The sequence below is a fragment of the Diabrotica undecimpunctata genome, chromosome 8 (assembly GCF_040954645.1).
Source record: "Diabrotica undecimpunctata isolate CICGRU chromosome 8, icDiaUnde3, whole genome shotgun sequence".
In the NCBI taxonomy this organism is placed as follows: domain Eukaryota; kingdom Metazoa; phylum Arthropoda; class Insecta; order Coleoptera; family Chrysomelidae; genus Diabrotica; species Diabrotica undecimpunctata.
The window spans coordinates 143,722,267-143,748,550 of NC_092810.1; the positions used below are offsets into that span (position 1 = coordinate 143,722,267).

General features: G+C 32.9%; 1 protein-coding gene across 2 annotated transcripts in view; it reads right to left on the reverse strand.

Moving 5' to 3' along the window:
* The window catches only part of LOC140448165 (uncharacterized), a 260,626-nt gene that overhangs the window by 29,841 nt on the left and 204,501 nt on the right, over positions 1 to 26,284 (reverse strand). Inside the window, exons 6-7 of one of the 2 annotated variants that reach the window (XM_072541274.1) lie at positions 11,301 to 11,485; positions 3,428 to 3,623 (exon numbers count right to left, since the gene is read on the reverse strand). In XM_072541274.1, coding sequence (XP_072397375.1) covers positions 3,428 to 3,623; positions 11,301 to 11,485 — 381 coding nt within the window. The remainder of the gene's footprint in view (positions 1 to 3,427; positions 3,624 to 11,300; positions 11,486 to 26,284) is intronic. The other variant, XM_072541273.1, reaches the window with a different exon arrangement.

Sequence of the window (26,284 nt, forward strand, 5' to 3'; positions counted from 1 at the left end):
AGAGAGAGAGAGAGAGAGAGAGAGAGAACCCAGAGGAACAACTGATGGTGCAAAAGAATCTCATCGAATGGAAAAGAGATGTTAAATACCTGGTAGTTACGATGGACTAAGGATTAACATTTAAAAATCATGTAGACGTAAAAATAAAAAAGCAGCAGTAGCCAGAGCTGCAAGAGGACTTTCAGGTAGAAAAGTAAACTATGCACAAAAACAAAACTAAGATTGATAAACAGCATCATACTAGCCACATTAACATATGCATCTCTATGTCTTCAGCGAGACATATAGAAAGATACAAGTGGCCCACAATAACTGCCTACGTGAAGAAGTAAACGTACCAAGATACGTCACAAACCGTTTTCTATACAGAGAACTTAAACAAATAATAATGATAGACACGATTGTCGAAAAAGCTAGAGTAAAGTTTGCAGAACTGGAAAACCATCCAAGCCCAATATTGAGACGGATTATTATTGTAGATAAGTCGCGTTTTATCGATGGAAGCACAAACGTCCAAAACAATAGACACTGTCTAATATGTAACTCAGAAGATAAGTTCGTAGCTCTAAATACGACAACAATTAAAAACAATGTGTAAAGTCTATTAATATGATTTGTATGTGAATTATAATATGACTTATAAGATTTTATTTGACGACAAACCTTCAAAAAAATTTACAAAAAATAACAAAAAAAACTACTAACAAAAAGGGGCAACAAGCCAACAAAAAACTAACAAAACGGGAACATCAGGAAGGAGAAGAAAAAGACCCAGACGACAATAACTGACAGCATTAAAGGAAGTTTTAAAAAAGTTAAATGTTAGAATTTGTTTAGAAATTTGTCTCCATTTCTGTACTGCAAGGTAATAGTTAGTAAGACAGTGAGGCAAAAATATAAGTTTCTTGAGCTGGAAATCGAACTAAAAAGCAAGAAGATACCAAAATATCGAAGTTGACTATGTTGATTATAAAGCTTAAGTAGTGACCATAAAATAATTAGAAAAAGACCTATCCACTGCAAGAATAGTAGAAACATATGTGCTGATGTGATAGATCAATACATGCTACACAAATATTATAAGAAGAGAGAGTAAATAGTTCTCCTCTTCGAAAACAACCCTCTACTAAAGTAAATAAAACCTCGTACTGGTTTAAACTACTATTTTTAAAACGCAACAATTTATTACATAAATATTAACATAGAAACACGATTTGTCAGTCTTTGTATTTAAATTCGCAAACACCAGCATACTATCGCGATTTCACAGTTGTTTCCTATCATCAGACATGTATAGATTATACAAACTCAAATCCAAAGACCAACAAGACGTCTCTACATATTTTCCCACCCAAGTGAAATTGTCCAAAGGTGCCATCTAGTCTGATGACCATACACAAAGACATTAATTATCGTCTTCTGTCCTTTATGCTAAACAAAATGTGCAAAATATATCTTCCAGAAAGCTTTCTGTAGCTTAGATACATTTGAAACATATATAAGTCTCAATGGCTCAGAAACTAGTGAGCTTTATTAATAATAATAAATAATAATAAAATATTGAGCCAGAATATGTTCCAAGAGGAACTGGAGCTAAGAAGAAGATGATAAAGAAAGAAGCAAACACTGCTGCGGGGATTTGAAGAAAGAAAAAGCTGCCAAAGAATAATTGCAGAAAACCAAAGCAGCGGAATTGGTAAAATCGGAGCGTGTAAAGAGACCTCGAGGGAATATCAATAGCTAGGTCAGATGTATTGAAAGATAGTAAAATGAGACCTCGGGATATACTATGAGAATAGCAACAGAAAGTCATTAAAAATTCAGAACACTAACAATCACACTAGGTCATATAGTTACGTAGCAACTATATGACTATATGTATTTTAACCAACATTTACTTATGCAAAAGGAACCTTAAGATGAAATATTAAAAGCGATTTAAGCAAAATAGTTACGCTCTACCTTTATTCCCCTGCCCAAGAAAGTCAATGCAAAAAGATGTGAGGATCACAGACTCATTAGCCTGATGAGTCACACTTTAAAGATATTCTTAAAAATACTACATCAAAGAGTATACAAAAAATGTGAATGGGACATCAGTGACTCCCAGTTCGGGTTTAGACAAGGTTTAGGAACACGAGAAGCAATAGTAGCAACACAGGTGCTGGTCCAAAATTGTTACGATCAGAAGAAGGATGTGTTCCTATGCTTTTTAGATTACCAAAAAGCGTTTGATCGTGTCCAACACCACAAGTTAATGCAGATCCTCAAGAAAGTTGATATAGACCAAAAAGACATAAGATGCATTGAAAACTTGTACTGGCATCAAACGGCACAGTTAAAAATAGACAATTCTATATCCAAACCCATACATATAAGAAGGGGCGTTCGACAGGGATGTGTGCTTTCCCCTCTTTTATTTAACATTTATTCGGAAGCCATATTTCAAGAGTCTCTGGAGGATGCAAAGATGGGAATCAAAGTGAATGGAGTACTGATCAACAACATACGATATGCTGATGATGGTGTCTTAATTTGTGACAACATAGTCGATCTTCAACAACTTGTCACTATAATCGGAGAATACAGTAAGCGAATGGGATTAGAGATTAATACCAAAAAAACCAAATTTATGATCATCTCCAGAAACTTGGATGTACTTGAAAACTCCACCATAACACTGAATACTAAGTCCATTGAAAGAGTGAGTAAATTTAAATACCTGGGATCGTGGCTTTTTGAAGACTGGGCATCGGACAGGGAAGTAAAATGTCGCATTGAGCAAGCTCGACAAGCTTTCGTAAAATTCAAGAAGGTACTGACTTGTTCAGAGTTCGATCTTCAACTGAGACTAAGGTTTACTAAGTGCTACATGTGGTCAGTGCTGCTATATGGCGTAGAGGGCTGGACACTCAAAACGAGGGATATAAACAGATTAGAAGCTTTCGAAATGTGGCTCTATCGCCGTATCCTAAAAATATCATGGACAGCGAAAATCACAAATATAGATGTCCTTAAAAGAATAAACCAAGAACGCCAACTTTTCGAAACCATCAAGAAAAGGAAAACGGCGTATCTAGGTCACATCATGCGAAATGAAAAATACCAGTTCCTCCAACTTATAATCGAGGGTAAAATTGAAGGCAAGAGAGGAATGGGACGCAAGAAAATGTCCTGGCTCCGAAACATAAGGCAATGGACAGGGATTAACGACATACAATCTCTGATACATATTGCAAGAAATAGAGAATTAATGGAAAATGTGATCGCTAACATCCATTAGTGGATTTGCATCTAAAGAAGAAGAAGAAGCAAAATATTAAGCCATACATTTAAAAACGGTTTTAAATTTTAATTAAATTGTTTTACATTTAAGGTTTAATTAAATTATTAAATTAATTGAATTAAAAATGGTTTATTTACTTACCTAAATGTCTCTGGTACGTATTAGGAGCATACAAATCTTGAGGACTGTAGACGAAGAACCTGAATGGTAAGAAAATTTTAACGTCTGGTCTTTCTTGCAAGAGTCCGGCGTCAATCTTTCTAGCATTTTTAAGTTGACTGACACAAATGGCGTCTGCTCTGACTTCGTTACATCTTGCATCCAAAGGATTAAGAACCTAGTTGTGGAATTTATAAACATCTATTTACACTGTACACGCAATGTATATATAGGCAGATATATGATTTTTACAGCATTGATTGAAAAGCTTAATGTGTAATCATTAATCGCAAAAATACTGTACATATCTTTTTTGGAGAAAAATGATTTTCGAAGCAGCTAAACTTTACTACCGATTTTATAACTGATTATACTTACACATTTTCGATACAAATATGAATTTTCAATTTTAACATGACAAATAATATTGTTAGAAGTGCTTAAACAACAATCTATTAGTCCTGAAAGAATACTGTTTTATCAGGAGGAGGAGAAAGTGGATTTAGGGCTGTTAGATCTTGTACGGATAATGAGTTTTACTTAGAGTAGATCACAGAAAAGAACACAGCGACAAATCAAGTAGTAAACATAACTTTTATTGATCTGCAAAAGACGTACGATACAGTGCCCATAACAAACCTTTGCGAAGTACTTTAAGACACCAATATGACTCACACACTCATAAAGGAAAACTTATATAATGAGTTCTTTTTCTTCTTCTTTTTCTTTATGAGCAATTCTGCTTTTTTATTGGCGGATTAATACCTCTATGGATACTTCGTTTGCCGATTGGTAACTTATCTCTTGCTATTTTGACGACTCGGGTCTCCTCCATTCTGCTTATGTGGTTATTCCGTTCTTATTTTCTATTTTGTGTCCATTCATTTATACGTTACATTTTCTTCTAATGTCTTCACTTCTCTTTCGATCTCTTAGCGTATTTAGAGTAATTCTTCTCAGTACTCCCATTTCTGCCGTTTCTAGTAGCCTTTGCGTTGTGGCTGTGTTGGATCTTGTTTCTGAGACATATGCCATTATTGGTCTTACACTGTCTTTATAAATTTTTGACATCATCTCAGTGTTAATGTGTCTGTTTCGCCATATAGTGTTATTAAGGCATCCTGCCAGTCTATTTGCTTTTTGTACTTGATCTTCCACTTCTTTGTCCAGGTCTCCATAGCTAGAAAGTGTAATTCCCAGGTAGTTTATATCCATTACTTGTTCAATACTGATGCCATCAATTTCTATTTTACATCTGCTTGGTTCTTTGCTGACTACTCTTGTTTTAGTCTTCTGAGATGAGATTGTCATATTAACTTCTCTTGCTCTTATGTTAAATCTGTGGACCAGTCTTTGCAGACTATCTTCATCTTGGGCTATCAATATTACGTCGTCTGCATAACAGAGTATTTTTATTTCTTTGTTTTCCATTCTGCATCCTCTTTCTTTGTTAACGCTTTTGATGATTTCATCCAAGATCAAATTATAGAGTATGGGGCTCAATGAATCCTTTTGTCTTATTCCGCTACCTATTTCAATAGGTACTGTAAACTGTCCATATATTCTTACTTCGTTGTCCATTTTTTTGTTTTGGTAGATGTTTTCGATCGTTTTTATAATATTTAAGGGAACTTTTCTATTATACAGAAGATGGATTACATCTTTGAGTCTTACTCTGTTAAACGCTTTCTTTAGGTCAGTCAGACATAGAAATGCTGGTCTATTATACTATAGTAATTTCTCAGTAACTTGCTTTATAACGAATATTGCATTTGTACACGATGTTTTACTACGAAAACCTTGTTGTTCATCTGCTAAACTTATTCTCTGATTTATTAGCACTTGTAAAATTTTAGTTGCAAGTTTTAGCGTAGTATTTAACAAGTATATACCTCTGTAGTTTTCTGGCTGTTTTTTATCTCTTTTTTTTTAATAGTAGAATTATTTCACTCGTTCTGTAATTATATAATGAGTTGTTATCTCGAATTTAAATAGGCAACACTCTATCACCTAAATTTACTGTGAAGAAAAGGCTATATCAAGTTTGCTGCATTTCTTCAACACTATTTAAAAAATATATAGCAAAACCATTATATACTTGGAAACGAAAGTGCATGGAAGTAGAATTGAATAATACTTGTCTATATACACTACAATTTGCAGATGATTAGGCTATTATAGCAATTGATAATAACGATATGGAACACATAATATGAAAGTTAGCTGAAGAATATCAGAAATGTGGATTAGTACTTAATACCAAAAAAACCAAATTTCTCAGAATTGGAACATACACAGCAAATCTTGTACTAGATTATAACAAATACATAGGGACTGTTAATGAATACAAATATCTAAAAACAATATTCAATGGAGAATAGATAACCAAGAAATTAATACCAGAATAATACAAGCCAGAAAAGCTATATGATGCTTTAACGGAATTTTCTGGAACAAGAATATAACAAAAGAGATAAATTGTGATAAAAAGTATGCTATTATAGAGATGTGAAACATGGCGATTAACAGAAAAAGATATAAGCCATGGAAATGGAAGTAATAAGACGAACGCTAAAGATTTACGAAGATTTAGATAAACGAAAGCAGATCATATGGTACGGTCATATGCAGAATAGAGCGAGACCGAAGAAAACATTGATGGAAGGGGTAAGAAAGTCAATGAGCTCCAAAGAACTCAAAAAAAAGAACAACCGACGAGAATGGAAATTAGATATCCGACAACGCCAAAAGACGTTGTACGATGCCATATATCTATTAGTCCTTTTAATGCTTTAATATATTTTTTTAAATATCTATCAAATAAACCAAAAACTGTCAGGTGATGTTGGAAGTTTTTTAATCTATGTAGCTAGTCGTTCTTGTTTATTATTGCGCCTATCTTACTCCCATATTCATTTAGTAACATGAATAAATTGTTAATTTTAAAGTACAATTTCCAAAGTTTCCCAGCTCCAAGTTGGGAAATTTCCAATGCCAACTTTCCAAGCTTTAACACCAACGTTAAATATGTGCTGTTGTAATGTAATAAAAACTAATATCAAAGTGTCAGGTGTTTATAAATTGTAATCTTCGGTAATTCATGAAAATTTATTAAGACCCTTTCAAACGAAAAATTGTTAAGCAAGATGTGACAAAACACGTAGCTAAGTCAAACTCTTAGGAAACCAGGTGCCGCTATCAAAAACGCAGCTTTGAGCTAGAATCCTTAAGGAGCGAGAAGGCGAAATAGATTCCAAGGTAGAAGAGAAGGAGGACCATTGACAAAGAAGCACGGAGCATTGGATAGCCTTGGTTAAAGCACGAAGCATTCGGCTGAGAAATCTGACTAGGAATTGAGATAAAATGCAGAATTTAGTGGAGGTTTATGGTGATGATGCTAACGATTGTGATCCAGACTATAAATATTTTTCCTCTACATTAAATACGCTTTCAACTGCTTCGTTCCGTGAGAAAGAATCAGAAAATGACCAGCCGCTGCCTTCACGATGTAAAACTGCGAAAAAATATGAGAACAAAATTACTTTCAGCACATTAAATTTTCATTTGGGTTTCTATGCACCCGATAATGACTATAAAATACACCTCTAAGATATTTTCAGCAATTTTTTGATGACGGTTTGTTTGTCTATATATCTAATTAAACTAATTTATACTCCATACTATCAATACTCCATATATCAACACGGACCCATTGAAACGAAAAGCTTTTGTGGGCACGGATATGATAATGGGTGTGGTAAAAATGCCGGCTTCTGAAGATTAATGGAATCTTGAAACTGGACATGAAACAATCGCTGAAGTAAGGACAGTGAAGAGATTCAATAACCTTAGACGATGTATACACTTTCAAGATAACAACATCGGTGCAAATGGTAACATATTGTTCAAAATACGGCCTATACTAGAAAAAGTACGTTAAAACTAGAAAGTTTCTTTGAAACAAGAGGCACTATTTTCTATTGATAAAATGATGATAGCATATAAGGGAACTAAGGCAATCTTACGTCAATATATGCCCAAGAAGCCTTAAAATGGGGACTCAAAATGTTTGTTCGCACAGGAGTGTCAGGTATTGTTTATGATTTATGACTTTTTAGTGTACAAAGTTTCGAGCACTTTCAAGAATATTCCATTTTCAAGTTATGGAAAATCGTTGGTTCTCAAGACTCAAAAAACTGAACAAACCTGTAGTTTATTTTGAAATCTTTTTTGTTTTTTGGAGTAAATAGAATACCTAAAGAAAGAGAAACAGTTGGCGAGTCTTGGTACAAAACGAAGAGACGAGAAACGATATTACGCACGCTGGAAACTGACAAAGGAAGTTATGAATACAACGTTGACAGTACAAACTGTATAGCAGTAGTCAAGTGGACTGACACTAAATGTGTCACTTTGGCTAGCTCATACATTTCCCATAGCTCCGTACTTTAAGTGAAACCATATAGAAAGGAACATAAAAAAATGTTGACGTGCTGTGTCCTCAAGTAGTGAGGCAAAATATAATAAACATATGGGTGGTGTTGATCTGTCTAATATGCTGATATTACTATATAAAACACCATTCAAATCAGCAAGGTCTTATCTTTATATATTCAGCCAGCTCATAGATCTGGTAGTAAACAATGCTTGACATATAAAAAAAAAGGCATGAAAAACTAAAATTTTCGCTTCAATATTGGAAGATACCTCGTTCTTTCAAAAAATATCAGAAAATCTCGGTGTTCAAGTGCAGATCAACAGCAGAAAAAAATTAATTATCTGGTAGCTCCTCGCTCAATAGATGACGCTCGAGTTGAAAATACAGGTCACTTTCCAAGTTTTTTAGATAAAGTAGATACAAATTGCGTACTGATGGAAAACTACAGTTTATTGTGCAAAATGTAAAACTCGTTTATGTCTGGAGTCAGAAAAACAGTCTAGAAATTGTTTCATACTCTATTATAAGAAATAATTTAATGGGCAATGTATCTTGTGAGATACAACTTGTAAATTTTCTTTTGCGTATATGTAGTTCTATGCGAGTTCTATTCCTTTCTCTGCCCGTTTTAGGGTTAAAAATAAACCGAATGTTCGTATCGTTGTTAGTATCTGTCTCTAATTTTATAATACTAATGATAAACTTTTTCCTTATCTGTATATGTATATGTATATATATATATTTTATGTATATATATATATATGCAAATCCACTATTTAACGTTTACTTCCTTACGTTGTCAGCAAATACTTCTGGTTCATTATATATATATATATATATATATATATATATATATATATATATATATACTAGTTGGGTATTGTTTAAGCTAAAAATGTATACAAAAAGCGATAAACAATAAAAAGCATTTTAACATAAAAATATTACAAAATAATTAGATCAAGAATCTGATTAAATCATAAACTTAGGTTTCGTCGATTTATTACAAAAAATGTATTTCAACTTTTTACAAATATACAAGGGCTAGTGTTGAATATCTTGGTTAAAGATTTGTACAGCTCACTCTTAGCATATATACAATATTCTATAGGTATCTAAAAGTAATTCTTAAACTGTAAAAAACATATATACATACATCAAAGCTACTACTAAATAATATATAAAACTAAATATAAAATTATTTACAAGTTTATGTATCATTGGAAGCGAATTGTAGCTACTGCTTAGTCTATGTGCATTTCTGGGAGAAGTTTGTAATTTACATCTGGCGAAATTTTTTGAAAATTTATTTATATAAAAATTTATATTTATTTAAAATAATAAAGTTCTTTTACTAAAACTAAAAGCCTATAGGTATACCAGTACTAAAATTATACATTATGGGATGGATAAAGCATAATCTGATTTTATATATTTTATTTATTTTACAATAATTCTAATGTATTTTCTCCATAGTATGTTTGGTATTTATCTACAGTGACCTATTTACACAATCAAAATTTTATTATAATATATATGCCCAATGTGGAAATTTATATTATAAAAAGGTAAGTTTAAACAAATCCGTCACTTCATGTTGAGCTACATTTAAGCCACATAAAATTATCGTTACTTGAAATACTTCTTCTTCTTCTGGTTCCTATCCGTTTCGGATGTTGGAAATCATATTGGCAATCATGACCTTGCTCGCTGCGGCTCGAAACAGCTTCCTTGAGGTTTTCTTAAACCATGTTCTTAAATTCCGCAGCCATGATATTCTCCTTCTACCGGGTCCCCGCTTACCTTTGACTTTACCTTGCAATATAGACTGCAGCAGGGAGTAACGGTGCTGATTTCTCATAACGTGTCCCAGATATTGCAATTTTATGCGTTTGATCGTAAACACAATCTCTGGTTCCTTCTTCATATTTTCTAGAACTTCCTTGTTCGTGATCCTTGCTGTCCATGATATTCTCAGCATTCTTCTATAAAGCCACATCTCAAATGCTTCAAGTTTTTTAATAGTGGTGTCTGTAAGCGTCCATGCCTCCGCCCCGTACAACAACACAGAGAAAACATAGCATCTCAAATGTCTCATTTTTGTATCTAGGGATATGTTGTGACTTTTGAAGATGGCGCTCATTTTGTTAAAGACCGTTCTTGCCTTTCCTATGCGGCACTTTATTTCCTGTACATTGCTCCACTGTTCGTTTATAATAGTTCCCAGGTAGCAATACTGTTTTACTCGATCTATCTGCGTCCCATTAATATATAGATGAGCCCCATTTATATTCTCCTTGCTGATAATCATTTGTTTCGTTTTGTGGGTATTAATGTTTAGTCCGTACTGTTGACTGTACTCGTTTATTCTGTCCATTAGCCTCTAAAGTCCCTCTAAACTATCTGCTACCCCCATGGTGTCGTCGGCATATCTAACATTGTTTACTCTTTCACCATTTAGAAGGATGCCTTCGTCTATTCCGTAAAGAGCCTCGTTAAAAATTTTCTCTGAGTACATATTAAATATCAACGGCGATAGGATACATCCCTGTCTAACTCCACGTAGTATTTTTATGTGATCTGTTTCTTCTCCGTTAATTTTCATGTATGCAGTCTGATTCCAGTATAGTTCTGAAATTATTCTGAGGTCTTTGTCATCCAGGTCTGCTTCTTTTCATCGATCAGATCAAGCACGCGTATACGTCGCAGTTAACGTCCCTGCATCTTTGAATCAGTACCTGTACTCCGAAAAGTGCCTCTCTGGTATCCACTGCGTTAATGAAGCCGAACTGTCTGTCTGATATTTGTTCTTCGCACTTCTTATAAATTCTTCCATGGATGAGTCTAAGAAACAATTTCAACATGTAGCTCATTAGGCTGATTGTTCGATATTCTTCACATTTTTTAGCCCCCTGTTTTTTTAAACACTGAAGTTTTTTCAACAACTTTTTTTACAGAAAGAATTATTGTTCTAAGAAACGAAAATGTCATTAAATATTCTCCGGATCTGTAGTTTTGATTCGCATAGCAAAATTTAAGAAACGATGCAGATGTAACTCGCCCTATAGGCTTATTATTGTGAAGTTTCTAGGATTTTTATAATCAATAATACTTGTTATTGCATACCTTAACCACTTTTATCCATGCTGTCATATTGTGGCTGTTATTTTTATAATCAAACTTTTGAATTTACTGATTTTCAATTATTTTTATGTTTTTATTCAGTTAAGACTGAATTTAATATTTACATAATTGTATTTCCCTCATAATTTATTTATGTAACATGTACAAAATGTTTATAAACACATTTCCCAGGTAAATTTTCTTGCTTCCAATATTTAAGCTTCCAAAATGCTAATTCTAATATATAGTTCTAATAGTTACTAATGTATATACAAGCACCAAGTCTAAACTTACCACTCCTTGTCTTATACCAAAGTCGTAGGTTGGAGGTGCTGATGATGGCTGGTAAGGACCTCTAGCGTATCTCAGGATAGCAAGCTGTTGAACTCGTCTAATACCACACTCTCCCAAACCTCTCAATTGAATCCAGTAGGCTCCTGGTGCTTGGTCAGCATTTATGACGAAATCGTATCGTTCCCCTAAAATGTGTTCAAAATGTAAAATGTTTATTTAATGATCACAATTTGTGACATACAGAAAAGACAACTTACAGAACCTAAAGAAATAGGCAGCGGAATAAGACAAGTGGATTCATTGAGCCACACCCTCTTTAATTTAATCATGAATGAAATGATCAAAAGCGTTAACAAAGGAAGAGGAAACAGAATGGAAAACAAAGAAAAAAAAACTTTTTAAGAGCAACAGAATTTAATATGACAATCTCTTCTCAAAAAATTAAAACAATAGTAAAGAACCAATCAGATGTCAAATAGAAATTGATGGCATCAATATTGAACAAGTAATGGAAATAAAATACCTGGGAATTACACATAGAAAAAGCAAATATACTAGCAGGATGCCTTAATAACACTATACGGAGAAAAAGACACATTAACACTGAGATGAAGTAATGGATCTTATACTGGCTTTATAAAGCCAGTATAAGATCCATAATGACATACGTCTCAGAAACAAGACCCAACATAGCCACAACGCAAAGGCTACTGGAAACGGCAGAGATGAGAGTATTGAGAAGAATTACTGGAAATACGCTGAGAGATCGAAAGAGAAGTGACGACATTAGAAGAAAATATAACGTACAGTGTATTAATGAATGGACACAAAATAAAAAAAAAGGATGGAATAGCAACATAAGTAGAATGGAGGAGACCCGTGTCGTCAAAATAGCAAGAGAAGTCACCAATCGGCACAGAAGTATCGGACGACCGCGCAAAAGATGGACTGGCAACCTTCCATAGAGGTATTAATCCACCAATAAACAAGCAGAATTGCTTATATACAGGAAAAAGAAGAAGAAGAAAAAAAAGACGATCATAATTAAAGGTAATTATTTGAAATTATTTATTAAAACTGGTGCAATGTGGTATGATACTTTTTTAACCACGTTTTTATACTACTAACTCTCTACTCTTTGTCAACCATTTTCCATCCACTCCTGAATGTAGGTCTCTCCCAATTGCTTCCATACTACTAACTAATTAAGACAAAACTACATCAGAGCAATATTGGTTAATATTTTTAACAGATTTAAATCATTAGATGACGATGACCGCTTTTTAATAAGTACAAAAATAAAAAGATTTCTAAAATCAAATATAAAGCTTTCATTTAAATCTATTTAGTCTAAATATGTAGCTTTAATTTTTTTGCAAGGTGACTATGATACTTGACACAGTTTATTTTTAGACTAATATCAGTATATAATTTAATATTACAATACATACTTTAAACATTTCTGCAATCTCTAAATATATATTAAATTGTGTGGCAATGGTGTGGTTTGTAATAGTCTAATAAATAAACGAAACAATGTTTATTCAACAGCACCAAACAAGAAAAGATATTTGGTAAGTAAGAATATAAATTATTGATGGTGTCAATCGATACTAAAGAAAATTAATAGAAAAACGCCAAAGTGTTGTTTTTGAAAAGCTTTATATTAATGTTAGAGTAGGCCAGTAACAGCTAACAAAATCTTATACAGATTTTTGAAGGTTCTAAAAGATGACAAATCCTTGAAGGCGTACAGCTGATTTTCCTTTGTTATTTTAAACAATCATAAAAAGTGAAAAAAAATTTTTTTGCTAATAAAATGTTTCTTATACATTTTAGAGAAAAAAGTTTAAATAAAAGTTGTAGATCTTTAAAATAGTTTTATGTTTGCGATTTGACAATTGACCGAAATTTTGAACTAATTTATAAATGATAATAGATTTGTTTTTTACATAATGACATAATGTTCTGAAGCTATTTTCTTGTGGAATCTTAAAACAATTACTATTTTAATGGGAATAAGCCTCAATTATTGAAGTTTAGAATAAGTTTATTGACGTTTCAATTAAAAAAAAAATCTCGTTGTTATCCCTTATATATTTTTAAGAAATTTCCCCAATACATCTCTCTCCAAACTTCTCGAAATTTATAACCTTATCTGGAACGCACAATGCAATTCCCAGGTATTTGACACAATTCTATAATCATTCCAATTAAAAAACCTGACCAACCCTCTATAACTCCTAAATCTTTTTTTTCGATTGCTCTCACTTGTACCACCTGCAAACTTGAATGATATCTTGAAAAAATGATAAGGACCAAGACTCACTTGGTTCCTTGAAAAGCATAATATTATTCCCGACGCTCAATCCGGTTTCCGACGTAATCGGTCTACTCTTGATAACCTTGTTCTTCTTCAAACACCCATTTCTCAAGCAATCAACAATCACAAAAATGATTGCTTGAGAAACACCCATTTCTCAAGCAATCAACAATCAATAAGATATTGTAGCAAGTATATGTTACATTATAGGGACATTTTATTCAATCTTCAGAAAAGCAATAATTGACCAACTCTCCTACTACAATTTAGATGGTAATATTCTCTCATTTGTAAAAAAAACTTTCTAACAGGAAGAACCTTTTTTAAAGTCCTTACCAATGGTAAACTTTCTCAATCTCTTCCTCAAAACCAAGGTGTCCCTCAAGGATCTGTATTAAGTTCAACTATATTTATTCTTGCAATCTACGAAATTTGCAGGTTTTTTTCTGCTCCAATCAAATATGTTCAATACGCTGATGACCTAATCATTAAATTAGTTAAAATCAAATTAATAAAATTTTCCAAAAGCACCTTCACTCCCTTACTCCAAATTGTATCCAACAATTTTCCATTTTCTGTTGTTAATCAATGTAAAATTCTCGATTTGATATTTGACTCCAGATTAAACTGAAAGAATCAAATCTTTGAACTTAATACCAATTGTTTTAAAAGGCTGAACGTTCTTAAAACCCCCAGCCATCTTCAATGGGGTACCAATGAAACTATTTTATTAAGAGTCTACAGAGCCCTCATCTAATCTAAGCTCGACTACGGTAGCTTTGTCTATTCCTCTGCCTCTCGATCTGACATAGATTCATTAAACTCTATTTACAATAGCGCGCTCCGTCTATGTCTAGGTAATTTCCCTCTAGTCCTATCGAGAGCATTTATTGTGAGTCCAATGAACCTTTTTTCACCCTAAGACGACGGTCTCTTCTACTTTCGTATGCTGCATCAACATCGGCAAATCTCTTTAATCCCGTTCATTCCCTAATTACAACAATCTTCCATTGCCATCTTCTTCCAATATCCAACACCTATACCTCATATATCATAAAACCTATACCTCAAATCATTTCTACACTACTTAAAAATATTGACCTCCTTCTGACTAGTTCATTTCCTCTACCTTGACTTCTCCCTTGGATCAAAAATCTTCCTTCAATAAACACCTCACTCATCATCTTTAACAAAAATGAATCTTCTAACATTCTTATAAAGAAATCATTTTTTGAAATTATACAAAAAAAAACTCACATGATTTAATTCTCTCTACAGATGCTTTTAAAACTAGCACTGGCGTTAGCTGTGCAGTAACCACTAAACATGAACTTGTCAGATCATCTCGGTAACCCTTAACATTCACCTTTTACACAGGTAAACTATATAGTAATCGTTCAACTATATAGTACTCAGTCACGAAGAACTCAAAAAATTCTGATTTTTCGAAAAAACTCTTTTTTTCGATTTTTCAAAAAACGAACATTTTTGTCTTAAAATTTTCTATTCTAAATTCTACCATGGTTTTTTTGATAAACTTCCCCCCACGAGCTGGGGTGATAACCACCCCCATAGGAAAAGCACATATCGGCATACAATAGATATTGATCTTTGAGCTATTTTCTACATACTGTCAAAATTTCAACCAAATCCATGCATATAAAAAGCATTCTGAGCAGAAAACCGTCATATCCTGGACTATACTAACAAAACAAGCAAGCGAAGAAATTAAAAGATGAATAAATGTTACAAATAGAACATATTATGGACCATAAGAAGCAGAAACATAACTCAGACGGATGAAAGAATTTTGGGAATATTCGAGCGTGAAATATTCCGCAAAATATTTGGATCTAAAAACGGTCAAGGACAGTGGCGCAATAAATATAACTTCGAATTGTACCAACTCTTTAATGAACCAGATAGCGTAAAGTTTATTTAAATGGAGCAACTTAGATGGAAGGGACGCGATCGCTAAAAAGCTATAGAGAAGTGGCAATTTATTTCTCAACATAGTATACTTTTAGCTCTATACATCTGACCCAGCGATGCTCCAACTTCTTTAACATGACTCAAAAATACGTTTTCTGGAGATCTGTAAAGTAGACTTCCATGACGGCGAAGACCTCTTATTTCGATTTAAATTTCTGCCCGGTGGGTGTCTTTTTTAAGAGTGACAACAAAAAGAAGTCGCACGGGACCAAATGTAGAGAATATGGTGTATAAGGCAACAGTTCGTAGACCATATCTACCAAATTTGCCATGCCGAAGGCAGAGGTATGATCGGATTCGTTCTCATGGTGTAAGAGCACTTTTTTCTTCGCTAAGTGGGGTCCTTTTTAAGCCTTGTGAATCCCAGAAAATAATTGCCATCATCTTTCCGGCCGATAAAAGTCTTCGGCTCCTTCGGAGCACGTTCGCCGAGTGCCGCTACTGTTTTGACTGTTTCTTAGTCACTAGTGCGTACCAGTGGATTCATGTTTCGTCAATAATTACAAAATAACGTAGCAACTATATTGGATTATCCTTAAAGAGCGTCAAACACTGCTTTGAAGTGGTCTCACGGTTAAGCTTGTTGTCTGGAGTGATCCAACGCAGCAATCATCGAGCCGACAGCTTTCTTATGCCCAAAATTTTATGCAGGATAGAACCTAATCGATCTTTTGAGATTGCTTCTATCTCAGCCATCTCGCGTACCTTCAATCGCCGGTCTGCCAATATGAGATCGTGAATTTTTATTACGTTATCCCCCATGGTAGCCAATTTCAGGGCACCTGGGCGTGGCTCATCAAAAACCGACGTGCGACTACGTTGAAACTTAAACCAATTTTTGTGGATTGTCATCGAAGAATAAGAGTCACCGTACACAGCATCCAAGCGCTGTTTGATTTCGCTGCGCGATTTCCGGTGTAAAAACAAGAATCGAATCTCCAACCGATATTGCTCTTTTTCAATTTTTCTAAAATCCGCGAACACGCCCGCTTTCACACGCGGTCGAAACAAAACTACCAGTCCGATTCGACTGAAATTTTGACATTAGCCTTCTACGAGAATGTGTTATAAATATGATAATATATTTCTCTTGATATAATAGCGCCATCGGGCTAAGTACTTTTTGGGCCGTCTAGATAGATCCGGTTTTTACATGGGTACAAAAAATAGAAAGTAATAAACATACTGATAGAATCACGTAAAAAACAAAATTAAGAATATTTCTAGACAAGTCTCCCATAGGGTAAAAAGCATTGGGCGATTTAATAAACGCTAGTGTGATTGTTTAGCCGACATTGAAGATTAAACAGGTACTTTACTTTTTAAGAAGAATAAAAAAGGAGGAGAAATTTAATTTTATTTGAATTGTGGTATCTTTCTACGATCGCGAATCGACGTAAAATTCTCTATCCTATCACATGAGGGTAAAAGTAAACGATTTAAAAATTAGCAAACCTGTTACTATTGTATTTAACAATAATTTTCCGATTTTCAATAACAATAAGTTACACAAATATACTTAAAAACCATAAATTCTTTTTAGAAGGTTCTTATGAGCGACTTAAATCAGTTGATTGCTTAAAAAGAAACCATTGTCAATCGACCGTGTGAAAACAGATTTATACAGATTTTGTTTAATTCTTTGCTATTGTTTTTAACAATTTAAAATTGCACAAAATGTATATTCAGATTAAATAATTGCAGTATTATTTTCTTTTGTTCTTTATACATTGTGATACATGTAGTTCACACAATTTTCTAGATAAGACTATGTCGAAAATTGTTTATCCTGTTTTATTTTAATTATATTATGGATGCGATATATTAATAAAATAATAAATATTAATAAAATGATAGCATTTTATTTTCTTAAAAATTTTCGGGGTATATGAAATTTAAAAGTATTTTTAAACTTTTGAAGATGACTGATAATTTTTATAGTTAACTTATATATTATTCCTGTTCCGAAGTATAACCCTGTTTCTATCAGCTATATGGTCTTAAAGTCTATCAGTAGGGTGCTAGCCTGGCTGTAGACCCCTCCTCCTTTATCGGGACCTGGGACCGGCAATAATTCTGTCGAGCCACTTGATCCACCCAATACAACTGCAGGCGGAGAACTATAAAGACAGGTCCACAGATTTAACATAAGAGCAAAAGAATTAAATATGACAATCTCATCACAAAAACTAAAACAATAGTAGTCAGCAAAGAACCAACCAGATGTTAAATAGAAATTGATGGCATCAGTATTGAACAAAAAATGGAAATAAAATACCTGGGAATTACACTGTCCAGCTACGGAGACCTGGACAAAGAAGTGTAAGATCAAGTACAAAAAAAAAGAGACTGGTAGGATGCCTTAACACCACTATATGGCGAAACAGACACATTAACACTGAGATGAAATCAAGGATTTATAATGCCAGTGTAAGACCAAGAATGACATATGCCTCAGAAATATTACCCGACACAAGTCACAATATAAAGGCTACTGAAAACGGCAGAGATGATAGTACTAAGAAGAATTACAGGAAATACGCTGAGAGATCAAAAGAGAAGTGAATACATTAGAAGAAATTGTAACATAGAGTGTATAAATGAATGGACGCAAAAAATAGCAAAAAAGAATGGAATAACCACATAAGCAGAATGGGGGAGACCCGTGTCATCAAAATTTCAAGAGATAAGTCACCAATCGGCAAAAGAAGTATCGCGTAAAAGTTAACATCGTATCGAGTAACAACCTTCCATAGAGGTATTAATCAGCCAATTAACAAGCAGAAGAAGAAGAACTTACATATTAAGCATAAAAATACCCAGTACTCATCAAGTATCTAGTTTTAAAAGAGCTTTTAATAAATATTTCGACTTGTTTTATTTTAATCCTCCTATTTTTATCAGTGGAACTAGTGTTACATCTTTGGAAGTTTTTAAAGCTGAAAATAAATGTAGGTATACCGCATGCCTACCACTACCAAAAAAAAAATACGAAGAGTTACATGAAATGCTAGGTTTTGAAAATAAAAATGACGCTGGAGATTATATGTTTAAACTAACATGTAAAAACAGTAGCAATAGCATATTATTTGGCCTTTCTCTCATACTTCTTTTGACAAACTCTTCATTTTTAACACATTATGAAACCTCTCTCTATATATATATATATATATACAAAACTCAAATATTTGGGTGTGCAGCGGAAGATAGGACAAAGAAGTACTCTTTTTAGTTAACCAAGCTTTCGCAAATCTTTATTTGCATCATCAGGGTGCTACAATAAACAAAATTAGTACAAAATACAGAAAAGAATTATTTTGCATCTTACACTAATTGAGGTTAGTTGTCGTGATGTTTATTAAATGAAATGAGCAACTCATTTGAACCCTACAAATGATGGCGAAAACTATCCAAAAATTGTTTTTAAAAAAACGTTCTTTAACAAATACATATTTAAAACACTTTAAAACACATATACAAGAACACTCAAATAAAATTATGTTAAATAATTACAGAACATGTCATAATATAAAATTTAGGTTATAAACATTCTTATCAGAAACAAAAGAATTGGTTGTGAATTCGTTACTGCCAACTTAAAACGATAGAACGTTAGATCTTAATGATAACAATGTAAAGGTAATAGTATACCTGATAGACGCTGAACTTCTTGAAACAGAAAAGGTAAAAAGACTTATATTAGAAGAAGTAGGAGAGGTACTGTATATCTCATATATAATGAAACTTATATTGTTGATGATGAATTGTCTGTATTAGTAGATTCGTGTTTATCCAAAGTTAACAATAATGAATATAGGTTGCTTAAATTATTGGTATCTGTCTTTTTGTTAATAGTTTCTTTTTCTTGAAAAATGAAAGCCATCTCGAGAAACAATCTTTTTAAATAATTGCTCTCCGTGGATAGGATTTTTACATTTGGAAAATCGAAAGAGTGCCCTGTTGTGTTAGCATGTGTCGCTAGAGAACATCTATCAGGGTGTAACCTAATGTCACTCTTGTGAAGAGTCAAGCGGCTAGAAACTTTTTGGGAGGTGTGACCTATATAAGAACCTTCACAGCCCAAACAATTAAGTTTGTAGACAACATCACTTTTATCTAAGTTTGGTACTTTATCTTTCAATGACTTGTACAAAGATCCCACAACTAGAGTGCTTTTATAAGCAATTTTTACATTTGGTAGGTATTGAGCAAAAATTCTGGTCAATTTGGGAGAGACGTCCTTAATAAATGGAAGTGATACAAAAGATATATTAGGAATATTGTTAGTCAGTGAGTGGGAATCAGAGCTAACTTTCATAGCACCTGTATTTTGGGGAGGGTTTACTTGTGTGTTGAGTATAACAGAGGATGTGTTAAAGATGATTTTCCTGAGTAAGGATTCGGGGTAAGAATTATCTAGGAACAACTGTAAAAGGATGTTGAGATTCTTTGTTCTAAAAACAGGGTCAGCTAGTTTACAAACTCGTGTGGTCATTTGTTTGACTAGATTAATTTTCATGCTTGACTTGTGGTAAGAGTGGTAGTTGAGATATCTTCCAGAGTTACACTTTTTTCTATACCAATCAATTGTAATGATGTTATCCAGTTCTCTAATAAACATTGTGTCGAGAAAAGGAACAGATTGGTTTTGATCCTCTTTTTCAAGAGTAAATTGAATGTGGGAGTCGTAGCTATTGAAAATGTCTAAGAGCTCAAATTCTAAACCTTGTGGGCACGACATAATAATGTCATCCACATACTTTTTAATAAAAGGAACATTGAAAGGAACAACCTGAAGAATAATATCCAACAGATCATCCATTACATATGTAGCTAGAATTGGAGAGATACTGGCTCCCATAGGAGTGCCAAAGGTTTGTTTATAATATTTGTTATTGAAAGAGAAGCAAGTGGAATTAAACAAGAACTCTATCATCTCAATAAACATATCGTAATCGATGCTACATACTTGTGAAATTTTATTCCAGTGTTTATGAATAGATCGGAGAACGGCATCTAAATAAACATTACTGAAGAGGGAGACCACATCTAGACTAACGAGAACATAATTATGTGGTAATACAGTTCTGTTAAATAACTCAACAACTTGGAAAGAATCTCTGATGTAGTAGTCATTATTTGAATCATAAGCTTTGGTCAAAATATTGGTGAGAAAGCCTGCAATATGTTCAGTTGGTGAGCCTATGGAGGAAACTATAGGTCTCATAGTTAAGCTAGGTTTATGGATTTTAGGGAGGGTGTAGAATTTAGCAACAACACTTTTATAGGATTAGAGTCTCTTTTTTGTGTTCAAATCAATTTGTTTCTGTTGCCAAAGGCGTTTTATTATGGCATTAGTTTTATTTTGAATATTGCTAGTTGGGTCACTAGGAAGGGTTATGTAGGATTATGAGAATTATGTTCTCGTTAGTCTAGATGTGGTCTCCCTCTTCAGTAATGTTTATTTAGATGCCGTTCTCCGATCTATTCATAAACACTGGAATAAAATTTCACAAGTATGTAGCATCGATTACGATATGTTTATTGAGATGATAGAGTTCTTGTTTAATTCCACTTGCTTCTCTTTCAATAACAAATATTATAAACAAACCTTTGGCACTCCTATGGGAGCCAGTATCTCTCCAATTCTAGCTACATATGTAATGGATGATCTGTTGGATATTATTCTTCAGGTTGTTCCTTTCAATGTTCCTTTTATTAAAAAGTATGTGGATGACATTATTATGTCGTGCCCACAAGGTTTAGAATTTGAGCTCTTAGACATTTTCAATAGCTACGACTCCCACATTCAATTTACTCTTGAAAAAGAGGATCAAAACCAATCTGTTCCTTTTCTCGACACAATATTTATTAGAGAACTGGATAACATCATTACAATTGATTGGTATAGAAAAAAGTGTAACTCTGGAAGATATCTCAACTACCACTCTTACCACAAGTCAAGCATGAAAATTAATCTAGTCAAACAAATGACCACACGAGTTTGTAAACTAGCTGACCCTGTTTTTAGAACAAAGAATCTCAACATCCTTTTACAGTTGTTCCTAGATAATTCTTACCCCGAATCCTTACTCAGGAAAATCATCTTTAACACATCCTCTGTTATACTCAACACACAAGTAAACCCTCCCCAAAATACAGGTGCTATGAAAGTTAGCTCTGATTCCCACTCACTGACTAACAATATTCCTAATATATCTTTTGTATCACTTCCATTTATTAAGGACGTCTCTCCCAAATTGACCAGAATTTTTGCTCAATACCTACCAAATGTAAAAATTGCTTATAAAAGCACTCTAGTTGTGGGATCTTTGTACAAGTCATTGAAAGATAAAGTACCAAACTTAGATAAAAGTGATGTTGTCTACAAACTTAATTGTTTGGGCTGTGAAGGTTCTTATATAGGTCACATCTCCCAAAAAGTTTCTAGCCGCTTGACTCTTCACAAGAGTGACATTAGGTTACACCCTGATAGATGTTCTCTAGCCACACATGCTAACACAACAGGGCACTCTTTCGATTTTCCAAATGTAAAAATCCTATCCACGGAGAGCAATTATTTAAAAAGATTGTTTCTCGAGATGGCTTTCATTTTTCAAGAAAAAGAAACTATTAACAAAAAGACAGATACCAATAATTTAAGCAACCTATATTCATTATTGTTAACTTTGGATAAACACGAATCTACTAATACAGACAATTCATCATCAACAATATAAGTTTCATTATATATGAGATATACAGTACCTCTCCTACTTCTTCTAATATAAGTCTTTTTACCTTTTCTGTTTCAAGAAGTTCAGCGTCTATCAGGTATACTATTACCATTGTTTAAATAGGACTAGTTAGACAATCCTTATGGAACAAACGTTTGACTTTCAGTCTGCCGTCATGTGGCGGCCTCTAGTCATAAATTTAAAAAACTATTAACAGAAACTTAATTCTCTGCAGGATTCTATTCGAGTATATTGGCATCCTGTACACGGATGCCAGATTGTGAAGAAAATATAAGACTTTAATAAAATGCTTATTGTTATTATCGTTGTATGCGTCTAGTGAAAGATAACTTTACTATTTCGAGCAAATATTTCAAATTGTTTTTATACTTTGAGACTTGCTAAATCTAAATCGGTTAGTAATCTATTTAAATGAAGTAGGTAAATGCTTTTTTAATTTTTATTAGTTTACCAGATATTTAATTTGGTTATATGATTTGCTAGAAAAGGATTAAATATTTAATTGAAATAGACTCGATTGCTATCGTCTTAGAACACTAATGCGGAGGTTTATTTTTTAGTCAAGACGTAAGTTTTATCATTGTTTAAAAAAGAAAATCTTTTTAAACAATGGTTTTATGTATGTTTTGAGAAAATTAAATTTTTAATCTTTTAATCTTTAAAATGACGTTTGAAAATATAGTAAATTTATGGGTATGGTTTTTTGATAATGCTTTTGAAACAAATAAACACATCGATATGCCACAACAAGAGGCAACACATATTTAGGGAAAAATTAATCTATGTGTTGGGATAAAAGGAATAATAATTAACAACAGTTTAATAAATAGTATCCTTTATTTTATTTATTTATGTATTTTATAATATAACCACCATTTTTGTATTTCTGTTTACGTAAATGAGAATGTTTTTTCAATCAACTCGCCCGATTTGAGCTGTTTATTAATGAAATAATTTTAAATGACAAAGTGATAGATATTGTAAAAATTAAATTCGCATTATTTTAATACTTATATATCACTTATCAAAATTCTAATATCTACACATAGACAATATTAACGAAATAATAAGTCATAACAAAACAAAATTGTTTACATTAATAATTATAGAAATTGATTGTAACATTGTTTTCATTAACTAAAATAAGCAATGTATGTAGTGCGAAACACTATTGGCACTGGTTGAGGTTGTTTCGCTATCGAATACGTATGAAAAACGCGTGGTGTCGTTAACAAACCTTCCTTTTCTACCTCTCTATATTTTTTTGGTTTGCATTTAGATATTTTTGGACAAAATGCTTACTGCATAGAAATTTTTTTTTAAATCGGGTAGCTTCAGACTTTCTAATGCAGCATTACCTACAACAATATTATTATTAACACAACTGAAAAAAAAGCAACTTTCTGCACAATAAAATAAAAAAACAATTTAAGTTCTGTATTCTAAATATAAATAACTTGGCAGTTATGCCAATATATATATAGATATATATATATATATATATATATATATATATATATATATATATATATATATATATATATATATATATATATATATATAAAAATCCCATAGGACTACCAGAAACAAATTTTTGGTAGTCCTATAGTCTTTCACCCATTCTAAGTAGCTATGTCATGGATGATGTTATCAGTGATTGTATCAACAATTGCACTTTTTTCATTCCTTTTTTTTAAAGATATGTAGATGATTTAGTTTTGGCACTTCCTCAACACAAAATTATTGAAATAGTCAACATTTTCAAGTATCATAATCAACATATACAATTTACAGTTGAGGAAGAGGTAGACAATTCTCTAGTTCCTTAGAGTAGGTTTCAAGTCCAGTGCTTTATACAGGTTGGTGAATTGTTTGCAGTTGGTAAGTTTGGTATAGTTGATTCGTAGTCTTGTAATAGTCGATGCTTCTCTTCTAGTTATGAAGTCTAGGGAGAGATGACCAATACAAGATTGAAGTTTATGAAAAGTTGTTTTGCTCTTTTGTTCTATGTTTTGTTAAGTATGCTCTACCGACGTTTTAAAAACGAATTTCGAGATTCGTTAGCTAGTTGAATTGGAGTGACATCAGTCACCCCATGGTTGGTAGCTTCTTTGGCAAAATGATCTGCTGTTTTATTACCAGTAATTCCAGTGTGAGAAGGCAGTCATATGAGAGAGACTGTTACATCGTAAGCAGAGAGATTTTGGTATTATGTCATGAATGTTTTGAACTAATAGGTGCTCAGTAAAAATTGTATTGACTAAATGGATATATGAAAGTTAATCTGAACAAATGGCAATATATCTGTTTTGATGTGAGATGCATTTAAAAGCCAACACAATACTATATAGTTCACCTGTGCAAACGTTGCATATTAAGGGTACCCGAGATGATCTTACAAGTTCATGTTTAGTGGTTACTGCACAACCAATACCAGTGGTAGTTTTAGAAGCATCTGTATAGAGAATTAAATTCTAAAAATGCTTTCTTTATAAGCAGGTTAGAAGATTCAAGTTTGTTAAAAATTGTGAGTGAGGTATATATTGAAGGGAGATCTTTAGCTCAGAGGGGAAGTAAAGGTAGAGGAAATGAAGTAGTCAGAAAAAGGTCAATATTTTTAAATAGTGGACAAATTAATTGAGGTATAGGTTTTATGATAAGGTGTTGGTTATTGTTAGTGGAAGAAGACGGCATTGTGGCAATTAGGGAATGAACGGGATTAAATGGATTTGCGGATGTAGATGCAGCATACGAAAGTAGAAGTGATTATCGTCTTGGGTAGGAGAAAGTTCATTAGATTCACGGTATACACTCTCAATAGGACTAAAGCGAAAAGCGCTCAGACCTAGAAGTAGTTTTATTGGCACCCCATTGAAGATGACTGAGGGTTTTAAAAATGTTCAACCTTTTAAAACAATTGATTTTAAGTTCAGAGATTTGATTTTTTCAATTTAATCTGGAGTCAAACATAAAACCGAGAATTTTACAATAATTAACAACAGAAACTAGAGAATTGTTAAATAAAATTTGGGGTAAGGGAGTGGAAATCCCTATGGAAAATTTTATTAATTTGGCTTTGTATAAGTTTATATGAGGTTGGGATAGATTTAACATGGCAGTAAATGATTAGGTCATCAGCGTATTGAACATATTTGATGGGACGCAAATTTCGTTGATGGCAGAATGAATAAAGTTAAACTTAATGCAGATTCTAAAGGGACACCTTAATTTTGAGGAAGAGATTAAAAAGTTTACCCTTGGCAAGGACTTTAAAGATTCTTTCAATTAGATATTTTTTTACAAATGAGAAAATATTACCATTTAAATTATAGTGGGAGATTTTGTCAATGATTGCTTTTCTGGAGATTGAATAAAATGCCCCTTCAACGTTAAGTACAGTTGCTACGACATCTTGTTAATTATAGATTGCTTAAGAAATGTGTGTTTGAAAAATAAAAAAGTTATCAATAGTAGACCGATTACGTCGGAAACCGGATTGAGCGTCGGGAATAATATTATACTGTTTAACGAACCAAGTGAGTATTTCATTGATCATTGTTTTAAGAAGTTTGCAGGTAATACAAGTAAGAGAAATCAGACGAAAGATATTCTAGTTATAGATGGTTGGTCAGGTTTTTTAATTGGAATGGTTATAGAATTGCGCCAAACATCTGGGAATTTTTGTGTGTTCTAGATAAGGTTATAAAAATTTCGAGAAGTTTGGAGAGAGATGTATTAGAGAGATTTTTTAAAAATATATAAGGGATATCATCGGGATCATCAGCAGATTTTGTACATGAAAACAAGGTAAATTTTAGTTTATTTAGGGTAAACAAGGCGTTTATAAACGTGACATCGTGTGGAGTTGACGAGATGGTGGAGAAAGATTGAGCGCGTAAAAAACTGGGAGT